The following is a 17,418-nucleotide window of genomic DNA, read 5'->3' as shown; positions in this document are numbered from 1 at the left end:
GGAGTGAGTTTCATTCTTTAGCAGTGCTTTTTACACTTCAAAACTGCAGTTACAAGCTTGGTGTTTATGCCAGAATACATGCAAGAATTAGTTTCATAAAGAACAAAGCACATTCTACAGGTTTGCATTTAATCAGTGGGCTACAAGGAATATACTAGTTTCTTACACAATCTATAGTTTTTCTTTTTTGTTTGTTTGTTTGTTTGTTTTGAGACAGGGTCTCCCTGTTGCCCCAGCTGTCCTGGAACTATGTAGACCAGGCTGGCCTTGAGCTCACAGAGATCTGCCTGCCTCTGCCTTCTGGGTGCTGGGATTAAAGGTATGTACTACCACACCTGGCACAATCTATAGATTTTAACAATTTCTAGGAAGGCAAGTCAGTCGGTGATTACATTTAACATTAAACAATCATCCTATATTTTGCAGTACCACAACTTAGACTTATGTTTTTCTCTGATCTATGACTAAGGCAGCGTTCCATGGAGCCCAACATTCTTGTTTTCAAGAAATGTCCGGACTTCATCCCTGACTGTTCTTAACCCCTTCCTTGCTGTTGTTCAGTTGGCCCCAAAGATACTTCTGTAATTCAGGAATAGAGAGGTTCCAAAGGAAGTGGACAGTGAAAACACATACATACATACATACATACATACATACACACACACGCATGCACACAAAGTACATACACATATAACTTCTTTTTTACATTTATTCATTTATTTCTGCATGCATGTGTGGGTACTTATGCCCACAAACCTATGACATGTCTGGCATGTGAAGGTCAGAGGACAATTTACAGGGGTTGGTTCTCTATTTCCATTATGTGTGTTCCAGGTTGTCAGGTTTGGCACCAAGTGCTTTTACCTGCTGAACCATCTTGCCAGCCCCACATATCTTTTATAGTTGACAGATCTTCTTTTATTTTAGACAAATCCTTTTTTTTTAGATTTTTATTTTAAATTATATGTGTGGGGGGGGGCTGTGTGGGCATGTGCACAACAACCCAGAGGTGTTGGACCTCCTGTAGCTAGAGTTACAGGTAGGTGATTGTGAGCTTCTTGGGTGCTGGGAATTGAACCCAGGTCCTCTGTAAGAGCAATACATGCTTTTAACTGTTGAGCCATCTCTCCTATCCCCAACTGAAAGATCTTAATTTCATAGAGTTATATGGAGTCTATACCAGTGCAATTTAGATCATTAAATCACGTGTCTTCACATATGTTAGAAACACAAGTTCACTGGATCCCACTAAAATTTTCAAAGTAGAATGGTGGGTACCAGAGGTTGGAGGAGGACAGGACAGAGGAAGGAAAAGTGGGTTGTTGGAGAAAGGTCAGAAATTTTCAGTTGGGCTTGAGGACTCACTTTGGGGAGCTATTTTTGCACAGCAGGGTAACTACAGTGAAGAACAATATCTTTCATCTATCAAAGTCACTGAGAGCATGTTTCTTGTCATCCAGCATTTTACATGTGGTACAGAGGACCTTGAGCTCCATGGAACCTTCATGCCATCATTCATTTCACCGAACAGGCATGGACCCAAACACCTGCAGAAGGAAATCAAGACTGCTCTCTGCCCATCACACTCAACCCTGTGGCCTCCACCCAGTGTAGGAGCACCAGGTTCCCACGGCCACAGATTTCATTTCATGAAGAGTCCAGCAAAGAGGACTCCAGCACCATGCTTGCCTTCCTCATTACCCTGAGCAGAGGGACGTGTGCTGAAAGGATGACTGATGGTGCTTAGAGACCATAAAGGCCCTCTTTCCTACCTCACCAGGCATGGCAGCTCAATTCTTGAACATCAGCATTGAGGAGACAGAGGCAGGTGCACCTCTGTGGGTTCAAGACCAGCCTGGTTTACATAGTGAGTTCCAAAGCTAGCTAGGACTACATAGTGAGACCCTGCTTTAAAAAAAAAAGAAAAAGAAAAGAAAAGAAAACCAAACAACCAAAAAATGGGGTGGGAGAGATGGCTCACTAGTTAATAAGTGCTTGCTGCTCTTGCAGAGGACAGGAGTTTTGGTCCCAGCACCTACACCTGACAGCTCATAACTAAGTGTAAATCCTGCTCCATGGGCTCTGACGCCCTCTTCTGACATATGCCAGCACCCATATTCATATGTTCAAGCACACAGAGACACACACACACATAAATAAAAATGAAGCAAATCTTTTTAAAAATATTTTATATTTTAACATTGTTATGTGTATGATTGTATTGCCTGCAGGTATGTAAGTGCACCCAAGTTGTGCAAGGCTGCAGAAGCCCAAAGAGGGTGTCAGATCCCCTGGGACTGGAGTTATGGACAGTTGTTAGCCACCATGTGGGTGCTGAGAATTGAACCTGGGTTCTTTGCAAGAGCAGTCAGTGCTCTTAATCACTGAGCCATCTCTCCAGCTCCTAAGCTGTGACTCTTTAAGGGTTGCCCTAGACGTGAGGAGAGTCCCTTTGTCTCTAAGTTTTTTCCTTCATCAGTTTTCCTATCTGCAGAGATGGATGAGGGTCTTGCTGATCAAGTCTCTTCCCTTGGAAGAACAGGGGACGGTCCCCTCTTTAACGACTGTCCTTTCTGCAGGCATGAACTAGCTAGAGTCCAACCACTGTAGTCTCCATGGCATTTCTGAGGACAGGTGACTTACTAGAGTTATAGGACCCCTTTAGGGGCCTCCTGTCATTCCCTAGGTTCTGGCTGCCCTTGGAGGATAAGGACTAAAGTATTGACTATCCTTTTTGTCCCTCTACCTTCAATAGCTCCAAGCTTGGGTTTTTGAACATCTGAGGGCCAGCTTCATGTCTTCTAGTTTTAACTTTTTTGGTTGTGTTTAGATAAAATTAAGACCAAAAAATTTTAAAAATAAATCCTGGTTTTGATATGGTTTAGTTCTCTAGTAGCTAAAAGCCTGACAAACTTCTTAGAAGACATAAGCAAGCAACTATCTTGATTAAATGTAATTTTTTTCTTTTTTCTTCTTTTTTCTTTTTTTTTGGTCTTTTTGAGGCAGGGTTTCCCCTGTAGCCCCAGCTGGCCTGGAACTCACTACGTAGACCAGGCTGGCCTAGAACTCACAGAGATCCTCCTGCCTCTGCCTACCTAGTGCTGCGATTAAAGGTGTGAACTACCACTCCCAGCTAGGAAGCCAGTTTTTGTAAGAGTTACTAAGATTTGATTAAAATCTTAGGAAACCTCTTCAATTTAAACAAAGGATTTGATTTTAGTTTTATTTCAGTACACTGAATTTTGACCTCAGGAGTTAAAAAAATTTTTTTTAAAGCATTTGTGTGTGTGTGTGTGTGTGTGTGTGTGTGTGTACATGCTTGTGAAGGTCATAGAACCTTCACTGGCAGGAGTATGTTCTTTCCTTCCACCATGTGGGTCCTGGGGATCAAACTCAGGTGGCAGGTGCCTTTTCTTACTAACCCATCTTGCCTAACTAACCTTAGAAATGTTAATAACCTTCAGTCAACAAAATACACTATCTTTAGGGTTCATTCTCCATAATTTTTGTACAACTTACTGACCTTCTGGGATGTTCTTAAATCTATTTTTGACCTCATCTTTTCCTTTTGGAAAAGTCCAGCCATTTTACCTTTACGAAGCTTGAAACTACTGAAACTGGGGGGGGGGGGACCGACACGGGATGGGACGGGACGACGACGGGGACACCACCAGACCAAATTTAAATTTTAATTACCCAAGGTTTATTAGAGCAATGGCCATCAGTGATCTCTCACAGTCACATTCAAGACACATGGCCAGGAGGGGAGGGTGGAATCAGCTTATAAAGGCAAAACCCACCAAACAAACAAACAAACAAACAAAAAAAAAAAACCCTGCAAGAATTCCTTCACACATGAGTAATACCAGATGGTCCTGAGTAGGGTCAGGACAGCCCAAGTTAGCAGGATAAGCAAACTGTAGAGGCCAAAATCAGCATTTGTTAGTCCTTTTCTTAACAGAGATATAGAGACCTTGACAGTAAGGAACTTTCTGTTATTATTATTTTAGCATTTTACCAAGAAAGACAGGATATTATTTTGGTTAGCTCCCTTGGCGAGGCAAGCACAGCTGCAGGGTCTGGTGGTGACTCTTCTTTCTAGGCTCAGCTACTTCAAAGAAAAACACTCTTCTAAGGGAAAGTAAGTTCAGGCCTGACCTTGAACTGTCCATCTCGCTAGCTTTTGAAGTTTAAAGTGGCTGCTTTGTACAAAATGAAGTTGCTTTGGTCATTACAATTTGGGGAACTCCATTTGGAGGCCATTACATTAGGATAAAATCTTATATTACCATCCAAAAATCCTTTCTTGGCTGGGTGTGGTGTCGCTCGCCTTTAGCCCCAGCACTCAGTAGGCAGGGGCAAGGCGGATCACTGTGACACATCAAGGCTAGCCTGGTCTACACAGTGAGTTCCAGGCCAGCTGGCGCTACAGGGAGACCCTGTTCAAAAAAAAAAAAAAAAAAAAATCTTCATCTAAATGTTCTTTCTTTTCACCAAAATTATAACCTCATATTTACATCCTTAATATGCGTTCCCATTTACTAATTCCTTTTATTTCCTTCCTCAGTATCATGAAAAAGAGTAACATAAGAAATGTATGAACTTACTGAAAGCCACTGCGCTGAAACTGGTACTGGGAAAGGCTGTGGCTAGCCATCATTTCAGCACCTCCTGTCAGTCAGGCTTTACTAGCCAATCAGGGCCTCCATGCGGGCCGTCCAATCAGGAATGCCAACGGGCGCCGGAGGCGGGCTTATTTGAGCCGCCATGCTGCGGCTTCCGCTCTCGGACTGGGAGAGGTGCTGCGAGTACTGCTCCGTGAGCGCCCTGCTGGGAGCAGAGGAGAGAGCGGGCGAAGCCGGAACCCGGCCATGGTGAGCGCGGGGCCGGCCGTGTGCAGACGGGAGCAGCGGCCGTTGGAGCCGCCAGAGCGGGCTGTGCTGGGTCTTCCCCGGGCGGGGCGGGGCGGGACCGGGCCGTGCAGGCGATGAGTCTGCGCCTGCCGGCGGCGAGTAGAAGCGGAGCCCCGGCGCCAGTGACGTCATTTAGCGGTGGGCGCTCAAACGTGGTGATTTTGGCGTCTCCCTGGCAGGCAGGTTGCTGAACTATAGGCCATGTCGTTTTTCTGGGTTATCTTCTAGAAGTTCTGTACTTGTTATTTAACATAAACTCAATTGTCTTTATTTTTGTGGATTTATTTCTGGGCTTTATGTTCCATTGCTACACAATTCCTAACATCAGTATCCTGATAGACGCGTTGGTTTTCATATCCGTTATAAGAAAGGAGCCTGGCCTGGCTGTAATGGGGTTATGAGTACAGACCTTATCAGCACATCCATGCTAAAGACCAGTTGCAGGAACTCTACTGTGTATATACCAACTGGTTAGCATGTTTAAAAAATGACTTCCCAGGGGCTGGAGAGATGGCTCAGTGGTTAAGAACACTGGTTGTTCTTCCAGAAGATTCGGGTTCGAATCCCAGCACCCACGTGGTAGCTAACAGCTGTCCGTAACTCCAGTCCAGGGGACCTGACAGCCTCCTCTGACCTCCGTAGGCATTGCAGGACGTGGGTGCACTTACCTACATGCAGGCAATACATGCATACACATAAAATAAAAATAATAAATTTTTAAAAATATGCCTTCCCAGTTTAAGTCAAAGGCCACATTGAACCCTTTGAATTCCTCAATAAAGGTAGAGTAATTTGGGCTAATGATCTTGGTTTTGATTAGGTTTTAGGCAGACCGGCTTTGAGTAAAGAGATATGTACTGTAAGGTGCCAAGTTCTCCTTGTCAGCTCTTGAGGGAGAAGACTGTTTTCTGAGCAAAAGGAGGCTGTTCTTATTTGCTCCCTGGGTTTTTTTTTCCCAAGTGAGTATGTGAAGGAGAGTATATTCCAGTTAGGGGGAGTCAGCTTTCTAACTGGAAAGTGAGGGGATTCCCAGAAGAAAGAAAGGTAGCCCTTTACAAGTTTGGCCTGTAGTTGATTCTTCCCCTTTTTTTCCATTCCCATGAGGCTCCACCAAAGAATTGCCTTGGCCACTATCCATTAGTTGTGAACAGGAAGTAAGTGTTAAGATTTAGGAGGGCAGAAAAAGGGAGTTTAGTTTAGAAGAGCCAGAGCTAGACCTGCAACAGGCAAGGAATGGGTTCCCTGGATCCAAGGAATCCAGCAAAGGCTGATAAAAGCTCATCCTCAAGGAATGATAATCTGCAATGAAATGGGGAACAGTCTGGACTTATGTAGGGGCTGTGCTGCACACAGCTGCAAGAGTTAACTCTGTGCAAGGGTTTGGTGTCCTTGAGGGTATCTTCTCCCAAAATTTTTTTCTCAGGCAGGCAGGTGAGTTATCTGTAGCACTAAAGGAGACAGGTGGGCTTCATAAATAGTCTCTCTCAGTCCAGGGAATGACCAGTTGATAAGGCTTGAGCAAGGCCAGGCTGCCAATTTAGGGCCAGTTAGACACTTTAAGGGATTTATGGCTTTCCCTAATGAGGCTTGTGGCTCTTCTGCAATTCACACATTCTATCAGTTAGGCTTTCTGCAAGGGCCAAAAAGAATTTTTAAAAATGGAACTGGAGTTACAGATGGTTGATAGCTGCCATGTGGGTTCTGGGAACTGAACCTGGTCCTCTGCAAGAGCAGACAGCACTTTTAGCTGCTGAGCCATCTCTCCAGTCCCCAAAAGAATTTCTTAGCTTGTCTGTCCCTTGATAGGTGTCCATTGGAGTCATGACTGAAAGGCCTTTGGGTCTTGCAGAGAGCAGCCCAAGTCAGGTCCTTTCTGCTCACTACAACAAGCACCAGAGAGGAGAGGCCAAGGGAAAAAAGAGAGAGCCCCTCTAGAGGCCATCAAAATGCCATATGACCACACTGATGACATGGTCAGTAAAAAGAATTCACCAAAACACAAATGGGCTCCAGTCCTAGGTCATGGCATTATGGTTAAACACATCAAAAAAAAAAAAAAGGAACCATCAGTAAATACAGAACCCCATGTGGTGTTACCATGTGGAAAATGGTGAAGAAAATTGAAATCAGCCAGTACACCTAGTGTACCTGCTCATTCTATGTCAAAACCAAGATGAAGAAACTGGCTGTGGGCATCTGGCACTGTGCTTTCTGTATGAAAACAGTGGCTGGTGGGGTCTGGACCTACACCACCACTCACCACAGAAACTCACAGTCAAATCTGCCATCAGAAGCCTGAAGGAGTTGAAGAACCAGTTGAAGAGCTACCATTTGAGACATCACTAGCCTACGATAAATGCTGTTAATTTACTTAACAGCAACGACATGGGCATAGTACATATGCATTGAAGTACAGTTCAAGGAAGTAGCTGGCAGCTTCCCAGAGAGAGCATCGCAACATTGAGAGGGAGTGGACGTTCTTTTTGTGATAGTTAAAGAGGGAGTGACTTGGAGATTTGGTCTTACCTGTTAGCCATTTCTGTGGTATCCATATCTAAAGAGTAGGTATATATTTTGTTTTGTTGTTGGGCAGAGCAAAGTTATATTTATTAAGGAAAAATGAAAATTGCTGAGAATGGGAGGAACACCAAGGGACCTGGTCGGTGGACATTTGTTATGTTGTTGAGTAGTAATTTTTACAGTGTAAGTTGTTTTTCTTTAGACTGCCTCTTGTGTAATAGGACTTGGGTCACTAGGGGTCAGTCTCCAAATGATCATGGTGTGTTTGTTAAAATGTGGCAATTTTGCTTTAATTTTTGACCCTATATGTCTACAGTATAGTTTGAAAGTTCTTCATTTATGTTATGCAAACCATCACACTATTGTTCAGAAGTTTTTTAAGATTTATTTATATTTTTTGTGATGAATATTTTGCCTGTTTGTATGCATGTGTACCATGTCTGTGGCTTGTGCTTCTCGGGGTCAGAAGAGGGTGTAGAATCCCCTGTAACTGGAGTTACAGACAGTTTTGAACTGCCATGTGGGTGCTAGGGTAAGGAATACATCCTCTGCAAGATCATCAAGTGCTCTTAACCATTGAGATATCCCTCCAGCTTCGTTTGTTCAGAAGATTTTTACAATTGCTATGCATTTGTGCCAGTAGGTTTGGAATGTAGTTTTTGGTGACTATGAAGACGTCTGTTGGGGCTGGAGAGATGGCTCAGCATTTGAGAGCACTGACTGCTCTTGCAGAAGACGTGGGTTCAATTCCCAGTACCCACATGGCAGCTGCTAACCGTCCTTAACTCCAGTTCCAGGGGAATCCGAAGCCCTCTTCTGACCTCCGTGGCATTGCACAACATGGGTGCACGCACTTACATGCAGGCAATACACTAATACACAGAAAATAAAAATAATAAAATATTTTTTAAAAGTCTGTTTTTGAGTTTCATGTGATTTCATAAAGGCTTAATTTGAAGAGGTGGCATTCTGGTAATACTGACTTTACTTCCTTCACTTCTCTCCAAAGCTCCCTTCCCCCACGAGATGGACATCTTGCTATGTTAAATAGATGGATTTACTCCTGGGCTCACATGATCCTTATATTTCAGTCTCCCAAGTAGCTGGGACTATAGACATGTGCCAACACACCTGGCTACATTGAGTTCTTTGTAAAATGATGAGCTTACTTACTCCATTTTGACATTTACCCAACAGATACTTTTAAATCATTTTGTAAGATCATTAAATATTGATCACCTATTATGTTTACTACTTGATTGAATTTAACCTTGTCTGCACCACTTTTTAGTCTTCTAAATGTTTTTTTCTTAGTGTATCATATAGCACAGGCTCAGTTCTCCATTTAAGAAGTTTAGACAACATGTGTGAAATATCTACCAGGAAAACCCAGTAGATTCATTGCCCAGAGTAATTAGGGGGCTGCTAATCTCTCTGTGTTTGGAACTTTCAGAATACTAACAGGAGCTCAGAAAAATGCCATAATGTTTGCATGAATCATTTATGCTGAATGCACTACTTTTATCATTCATGTTTTTGGAATCTCTCAGGTTCCCTTGTAGGAGTAAAGCCCAAACTTTATGTAAATGAATTGCTTAGGAAAAATAGCCCTTTGATTGCTAATGTTAAGTCACTCATGTATATCATGTGATAGAACTTTGTTAAAAGGGATATTAAAGATCCATTCTAGAAAAAAAAAATTTGGGTGACCCAGCATCAAATTCTACTACTTTGGCCCAGTAATCAGAGGATTGTTCTTACTGTGTTGTTTCCTTTCTGAATAACTTTATGCTAGCTGTTGTCATGAAATAAGTGCTTGGAGAACACAGAATTATGTGAATGTCTTATCAACTGAGTGTTGTTACTCTTACCAGTTCTCTTATATATGGGATGTTTTAGGACTTGGTGGCCTTTGAAGATGTGGCTGTGAACTTCACACAGGAAGAGTGGGTTTTACTGGAACCTTCTCAGAAGAACCTGTATAGAGATGTGATGTTGGATATCTGCAGGACCCTTGCTTTTATAGGTAAGAATGCCATCCTTCCTTCACTTAGTCAGTGAAGAAAGGTGAAAATGTACATTTAACCTAGAAACTAATCATTTTTCTATAATTTCTAATAACTTATGTGTGTACGTTTTAGGAAATGAAAGGCAAGACCGAAACACTGAAGAACAGTATAAGCATCCTGAGAAAAGTCTAAGGTAATTAGCATGAACAAATGTGTTAATGTGTTATAAATTAAGCAAACAAATAAAAAATAAATTTAAATTTATTAATTTTTAGAAATTTTTTACCAAAAATATGTGCTTTGGTTTAAGAAAGCTGTTCAGTATTTGCAAAACAATTCATCTGTAAATCAGTACCAAAAAAACTACAAATGCAATGTTGATTTGATATTAGTCTGTGCAAACTGTTTAGAGGCTCCATTTAGTTTTAAACCATTGACATATAACAAAAATATATATACTTCCCCTGGTTTTTGGAATGGTGTAAGTTCAAGAGTTACTAATAAGTAATCTTTCATTAGTAGAGCAATTATTATTAATGTGTGTGTGTCAATTTTTACAGAAGTTACATGGTTGAAACACTTTATGAGAATAAAGAATTTGGAGAACCCTTTACATGGATACCAGATCTCACTAGGAATGTAAAAGCTTCTATGAGACTAAAATCATGTGAATGTGGTGTGTGTGGAAAACATTTCATGTGTCATTTATCCTTTATTAGGCATATCATATCTCACTCTGGATATACACCTGAGCCTGAGGACTATGGTAAGAAGCAATATACATATGAACAGTGTTGGAAAACCTTAAATTCTCTCACAAGTATTCAAAGATACATTGGGACCCACACTGGTAGTGGACATTATGGATGTGAGGTATGTTCAGATTTCTCTGGTTTTTCCAGCTCATTTAGAATACATCAACAAACTCACAGTGAAAAACAACTCTATGAATATAATCAATGTGGAACTTCCTTCATTTGTTCTGATTTACTTTGCACATATGGAAAAACTCATAATGTAGAAAAATGTTATGAATATAATAAATATGATAAAGCTGTAAGTTCTTCCAGTTTTCTTCAGAGACATGAACAGTTTCTTCCTGGAGAAGCACATTCTGAATATAAACAGAATGATAAGCCCTTTAGACATCACAGAGCTCCTCAACTGCATGAAATTCCTTGTACTGAAGAAAGCCCCCATGAATATAATAAACAATGTGGCAATATTCTCAGTTTTTCCTGTTCCCTTCAATTTCAGAAAAAAACTCATACTGCAGAAAAGCCCTTTGAATGTAAACAGTGTGGTAAAGCTTTCACATATCACAGTTATCATCAAGTACATGAAAGAGCTTATACTGAAGAAAGACCTTATGTATGTGAACAGTGTAATAAATCATTCCAAGAGCACAGTTCACTTCAAAGACATGAAAGAATTCATGCTGAGGAAAAACCCTATAAATGTAAACAATGTGGCAAGTCTTTCATTTATCCCTATTTACTTAAAATACACAAAAGATCACATACTGGAGAGAAATCCTTTAAATGTAACCTATGTAATAAAGCCTTTCTATGTCCCTCTTTCCTTCAAAGACATGAAAGAACTCATATTGGGAAAAAACTCTTTGCATGTAAACAGTGTGGCAAATACTTCAGAGACTATAGTTCCCTTCAAAGACATAAAATAATTCATGCTGGGGGCAAACCCTATGAGTGTAAACAATGTGGCAAAGCCTTCAGAAGTCTCAGTTACCTTCATATACACCAAGAAACTCATACTGAAGAAAAACACTTTCAGTGTAAACAATGTGGTAAAATTCTCAGTTGTTTAAATTCTCTACAATTACATAAAAGAACACATACTGGAGAAAAACCTTATTCATGTAAACAGTGTGGTAAATCCTTCAGGGGTTTTGGTTATCTTCGAGTTCATGAGAAGACTCATAATAAAGAAAACCCCTATGAATGTAAACAGTGTGGTAAAACTCTCAGTTGCTCAAGTTCCCTTCAATTACATGAAAAACCGTATGATTGTAAACAATGTGGCAAAACCTTCAGAGGTCTCAGTCGTCTTCATATACATGAAATAACTCATACTGGTGAAAAACCCCATGGGTGTAAACAATGTGGCAAAGCCTTCATCTATCATAGTTTACTTAGAGTACATGAAAGAACTCATACTGGTGAAAAACCTTATGAGTGTAAACAATGCAATAAAACTTTCAGAAGTCTTAGTAATCTTAGAGCACATGAAAGAACTCATAGTAGTTTCTATGAATGTAAACTATGTGGTAAAACTCTCAGTTCTTCTAGTTCTCTTCACTTGCATGAAAGAATTCATACTGGAGAAAAACCCTATCAATGTAAGCAATGTGACAAAGCCTTTATTCGTCTCAATAATCTTCGAGTACATGAAAGAGCTCATACTGGAGAAAAACCTTACAAATGTAAACAGTGTGGTAAAGCTTTCACAAGTCCCAGTCATCTTCGAGTCCATGAAGGAACTCATACTGAAAGAAAACCCTATGAATGTAAACAATGTGGTAAGTCTTTTATCTCTCGATGTTTACTTCAAATGCATGAATGGTCTCATACTGGAGAGAAACCCTATAAATGTAAGATATGCAATAAAGCCTTTCGTTGTCCCTCCTTTCTTCAAAGACATCAAAGAACTCATACTGGAGAAAAACCTCATGAATGCAAACAATGTGATAAAGCCTTCAGTAGTCACAGTGCCCTCCGATTACATGAAAGGACTCATTCTGGGGAAAAACCTTATGAATGTAAACAGTGTGGAAAAGCCTTCAAGGGTCTTTCTTGTCTTCAAAGACATGAAAGAACCCATACTGGGGAAAAACCCTATGAATGTCAACAATGTGGTAGAGCTTTCAGATGTCCCAGTTTGCTTCAAGAACATGAAAGAACTCATACTGGAGAAAAACCCCACGAATGTAAACAGTGTGGTAAAACCTTCAGATGTCTTGGTTATTTTCGAATACATGAAAGAACTCATAGTGGTATATATGACTGTAAACAGTGTGGTAAAATTCTCAGTTGTTCCAGTTCCCTTCAGTTACATGAAAGAACTCACACTGGAGAAAAGCCCTATGAATGTAAGCAGTGTGGTAAGACCTTTAGAGGCCAAAGTTCTCTTCGAAGGCATGAAAGAATTCATTCTGGAGAAAAACCTTACAGTTGTAAGCAGTGTGGTAAGTCCTTTATTTATCCATGTTTTCTTCAGACACATGAAAGATCTCATACTGGAGAGAAACTCTATAAATGTAATATATGTAGTAAAGCCTTCCTTTATCCTAGTTTGCTTCAAATTCATGAAAGATCTCATACTGGTGAGAAGCCCTATGAATGCAAACAATGTGATAAAGCCTTCAGACGCCACAGTTCCCTTCAAGTGCATGAAAAAACTCATGCTAGAGGAAAAAACCCATAAATGTAAACAATGTGCAAAAACTTTTAAAGATTTCCTTCAAATGTATAGAAGATGGGAGGAAAACCCAATAAAAATAAAACAAGTAGTAAAACGTGTGTGTGTGTGTGTGATAATATAGAAAAACATCATGGGAATCCTGCATGAGAATATCTTCAATTTATTCGATTATATTGAAGAACTGATTCTGGATGAAAACCCTGCCAATTAATGGAATGTATAGACACCTTCATGTCTTGCACATGCACTCAAAGACACTTGATTGTGCACAGTGGAGATGGGCCTTTGTTGTCTGACTCTTCAGGGAAGATATGAACAAACATCTACTCACCCTGTGTAGGACACCAGTGATCAACCAAACTAATGATTCCACCAAAGATCAGCTTGTCAAGCCAATTAGTTTATTGGGGTTATTTACAAGATGGTGAGTTGGAGTGTTACTTACAGGAACATGGATGACTGAGAAGCAGCCTGCATCACAAAAACATCCACCCCAGCAAGAGTGGCAACTCATTACAGCTGCATCCTTGGAATTCCCTGCTCTACTTCTAGCCAGCTCAGGTGATGGGAGACTCTTCCAACCCAGCAGCCATTACTGCTTATATAACCTTTGTGAATTTTGTAAGTTTCCGGACCTTACTGAGACTGGTGATGTTTGTCTACTTCCTGACCCTTGTAAATTTTGTTTACTACCTGGGTTTTTAAGGGCATCCCTCTATCATCGAATGTTGCAGTTTGTATAATAGTCTACAATCATTTGTTCAAGAAAACAGGAAAGCTTTGTCCTCTTAAAATTAAGAGTGGGAGTTATTCCTGATTACTTTTAGGATGTTCTTTTCTGATTCATGTTCACTTCATTATTAGATTTTTTTCTTTGTCCTGAGCTAGTAAAATTGACAATGAAAGGCTGCAGGGGAGATTTTGGTAAGTAGAAGTGTGTTCAAATTCCTGTCCTGGTCACTTCCATGAGCTTAACATTTCCAAGACTTTTCATTTTTAAAACAGTAAGTAGTAACACCAAGTGTATCATATTGTTAAGAATTAGAAATATGTGAGGGCAGGGAGATAGCTTCATTCTGCAGGAGGGAATGCTTTGATTCATAGGAAATAGCTACACAGTACCTTATAGTAATGGACATTGGATTGAAACTCTATCAGTTTGGAAAGTGAAGTGTTTTTCATTTCAACAACTACAATAAAAGTCACATAAGAACTCCCAGTGGAAGCAATTGTATACATTTAAGTTTATTGAAGTCCTAAGTGAAACTAATCTATAATGTGGATATGCGGATTTTTTTTTTTTTTTTTTTTTTTTTGGTCTTTTTGAGACAGGGTCTCCCTGTATCCCCAGCTGGCCTGGAACTTGCTGTCCTCTAACTCATAGAGATCTGCGTGACTCTTCCTTCCAAGTGCTGGCATTAAAGGCATGCACCACCATGCCCAGCTTAAAAGTGGAAAAATTTTATAATATGAGTGAAATGTTTTGCCAGTTATGAATATATCCTGTTTGCCAGGAATTGGCATTTAACAAGACCCTAGCTGGGCCAGGTGGTGAGGACTTGTAATTCATGCTACTCTGGTGCCTGAAGCAGGAAGGTGGAAAGTTCAGGGCCTGCCTGGAAGTTTAGTGAGACCCTATCTCACAATGAATTAGAAGAGGGTTGGGTTATGGCTCATTTATAGAGCACTGGTTTGGCATATATGAAATCCTAGGTTTAACCCACAGTAACACCATCAAATAAAATAGGTTTCTAGAGTATGAGTTTTCAATATCTTTTGAAAAGAAACATTGAGGTAAGAATTCTGTAGGTATAACCATGTTTCTTACAAATGGAAATATTTGGTGGTCTATGCTGATAGACTATATGAATTGCAGAAGAACCACAAGCCTCATTAGGGAAAGCCATAAATCCCTTCAAGTATCTAACTGGCCCTAAATTGGCAGCCTGGCCTTTCTCAAGCCTTATAAACTGGTCACTCCCTGGACTGAGAGACTCTGTTTATGGAGGCTACTTGTCTCCTTCAGTACTATGGATAAATCTCCCACCTACCTGAGAAAATAATCTGTGGAGAAGAGACCCTCAAGGACACCAGACCCTGGCACGGAGGTAACTCTTGCAGTTGTGTGCAGCAGAGTTCCTATGTAAGTCCAGACTGCTCCCCATTTTGATGCAGATACTTATTCTGTGAGGAAGAGCTTATCAGCCTTTGCTATGTTCCTTGAATAGAGGACATATTTCTTACCTGTTACAGGTCTGGCTCTGACTCATTTTTAAACCTTAAACACCTTCCTTTTTCTGCTCTTCTAAATACATTTCTAGTCAGTTTCAATAATTGTGTGTGGTTCATATTGTAATAGTGTAGTCTACTTAGACTACCCGACACGCCATTTACAAGGGATAAGACTATCTGACATAGCCTATTGCTTCAAGGCTCCAGACGTCTGTGGTATGCATTGTACTGTGTATTTTATAATAGGATGTGATAACAGAAGTATGTATCAAACAAAAAGCATTTGGTCTAAATATCTGAAAGGATATGATATAAAGATAAATACTGCATCTATGATAGACGCTTAATGTGAATCTGGGTTTTAGAAACAGATGCTGCTCTGAGTGTCAGTGAGTGAATGTGAAGACCTTGGGTGCTACTGTACACCACTGAAAACTTTGTAAATACTGTAGGCTTTGTTATGCTACATTTATAAAAATACTTGTCACATTTCAAAGCGTAAAATTTTAGTCCTTTTTTTTCCATTAGTATTTTGCTAAAAATACTTTAGAACTGTTTAAAACATTTCTTTATATCCTTTATATCTTTCATATTTTACATGAAAAATTTAAAAATTAATTTATTTTTTTTAATTTTTTTTATTTTTAAAATTTTCTTTTTTATGGGGTGGGGTACCAGAGGTCAAGTTCTGCCTTCCACACTTGGGGTGATTTTGTTGTTTAAAATTAAATGTAGTGGCAAATTGTGATGTTTGACAGTGTTCGTGCCGTCAGGATGAAATGCTGTGTTAGTGACCTGTGCTCCTGACGTTCATTACTTTAGCAGCCTTGGCGTTCACAAGCATGTCAAAGGGTGGTGAGATTTTTTGAGCATGTCCTCTCTGACTAAGTTCAGAGGTTCCCTTTTCCCCTTCAGTTGAACTACTTGTCACTGGAAAAGAAGCAGCTTCCACTTAGTTAGAATTTTTTGACAAATTGTTGTTCCACGCTTCAATAGCCATCCTGAAAATTTAAGAATTTGGTTTCACCAGGTTCTCCCTGGTTTGACATTCCTTTCATGTATGGTGAGGACTGTGGTGGTTTCTTCTGCCTTCACTTGTGTGACTTGGTGTACGGTGGTGATCCTCCCACAGGTGTGCTTCAGTAATGAAACAGCATCACTGCATTTCTTTGAGTTTCTTCTTTAGTTGCTCTGTACTATGGCCACTTTTTCAACACATAATATTCTCATCACTCATATAGAATTACACTCCACTTCTTGCTATGTGTTTTGTGGTTGGTTGTTGTTTGGGATTTTTTAATGTGTATGTGTGTGGGTGTGGGTGTACTCTTGTTCACATGTATGTGAGCACATAGGGTGCACGTGCATGTGTGTATACATGTATAGAGGCCAGAGGCTGGCATTGGGTGTCTTCCTTGATAGCTCTCAACCTTATATGTTAAGGTAAGTCTCTCATTTCCACCCAGAGATTCCTGATTGGGCTCATCTAGCTAACCAGCTTGCTCTGGAGATCCCCCTTCTCAGCTTCCCAAGTGTTAGTGTAATCTTGCTGAAAATATTAACCAGCATTTAAATCCAGCCATATAGCACCAACACTGTACAATATACAAAACAACGATGCAAGTTGCTATAATAGCTACCACAGGCAATAGCTGTGTCACATCTGCCATAGGACAGACAGCAATAATATTAAGTCACCATCCTATTCGCTACCAGCCACTCACTCATTCAGTAAATATTTTTACTCAATGCAGATATTATTCTTGCTGTGATCCCTAAACTTTCCTGTTAATGTACTCATAAATAATAAGTGCAATACTGAGAAAATGACTAACAGGGCCAAGCTATGTGTCAGACACTGATTCTGTCACTCACTGTGTGACCCTAGACACATTCCTTACCCTTATTTATAATATGAGAATAAATGAGATAACTTTGTACAGAACGTAGCACTATCACTTAGCACACAGCAAAGGAAGCAAATAGTGTCATGTGTTTTATTATTCTAACTCTGCTTAAGAGCTGCCTCTTTTCTTTCCCTCTGCTCATTAAGCAAAGACCTGCTCAGCCAGGTAAGTGTATTACTTTTGGAAGTAGAGCCTTTACCAATACTAATTCCTTATTATTTTTTCTTTTTTCTTTTTGTTTACTAGAAGAAGCATTTCGTTGCAACAGCATTAACCTATTCAATAACAATTTCCTGAGCTAAGATGCATCTCTTTCAAAATTGGCTGTGAGTTTTTAAGTTTAAGTTGAACTAATACAATTATATAATATTGTACTCAGTATAAACTGAATATGAT

At 40.1% G+C, this 17,418-nt stretch overlaps 1 protein-coding gene across 1 annotated transcript; it reads left to right on the top strand.

The window, feature by feature from the left end:
• The first annotated feature begins 4,777 nt into the window (after window positions 1–4,777).
• Window positions 4,778–14,120, top strand: LOC103746917 (zinc finger protein 709-like). Its single transcript, XM_029554123.1, has 4 exons — window positions 4,778–4,874; window positions 9,333–9,459; window positions 9,575–9,635; window positions 10,162–14,120. Exons 1-4 carry the CDS (start codon window positions 4,872–4,874, stop codon window positions 12,884–12,886), a joined length of 2,916 nt encoding a protein of 971 aa, XP_029409983.1. The 5' UTR covers window positions 4,778–4,871; the 3' UTR covers window positions 12,887–14,120.
• The last annotated feature ends 3,298 nt before the right edge of the window (window positions 14,121–17,418 follow it).

Source organism: Nannospalax galili, unplaced genomic scaffold (genome assembly GCF_000622305.1).
Source record: "Nannospalax galili isolate Female #2095 unplaced genomic scaffold, S.galili_v1.0 scaffold3045, whole genome shotgun sequence".
Classification (NCBI taxonomy): Eukaryota; Metazoa; Chordata; class Mammalia; order Rodentia; family Spalacidae; genus Nannospalax; species Nannospalax galili.
The sequence above is the reverse complement of the archived record's forward strand: the minus strand, read 5'-3'. Positions and strand labels throughout refer to the sequence as shown.

Excerpts from the sequence above, each read along its gene's own strand:
- LOC103746917 (XM_029554123.1), top strand. Across the intron at positions 9,460-9,574 it reads CAGGACCCTTGCTTTTATAG|GAAATGAAAGGCAAGACCGA; the intron begins GTAAGAATGCCA and ends TGTACGTTTTAG. Across the intron at positions 9,636-10,161 it reads CATCCTGAGAAAAGTCTAAG|GCATATCATATCTCACTCTG; the intron begins GTAATTAGCATG and ends ATCCTTTATTAG.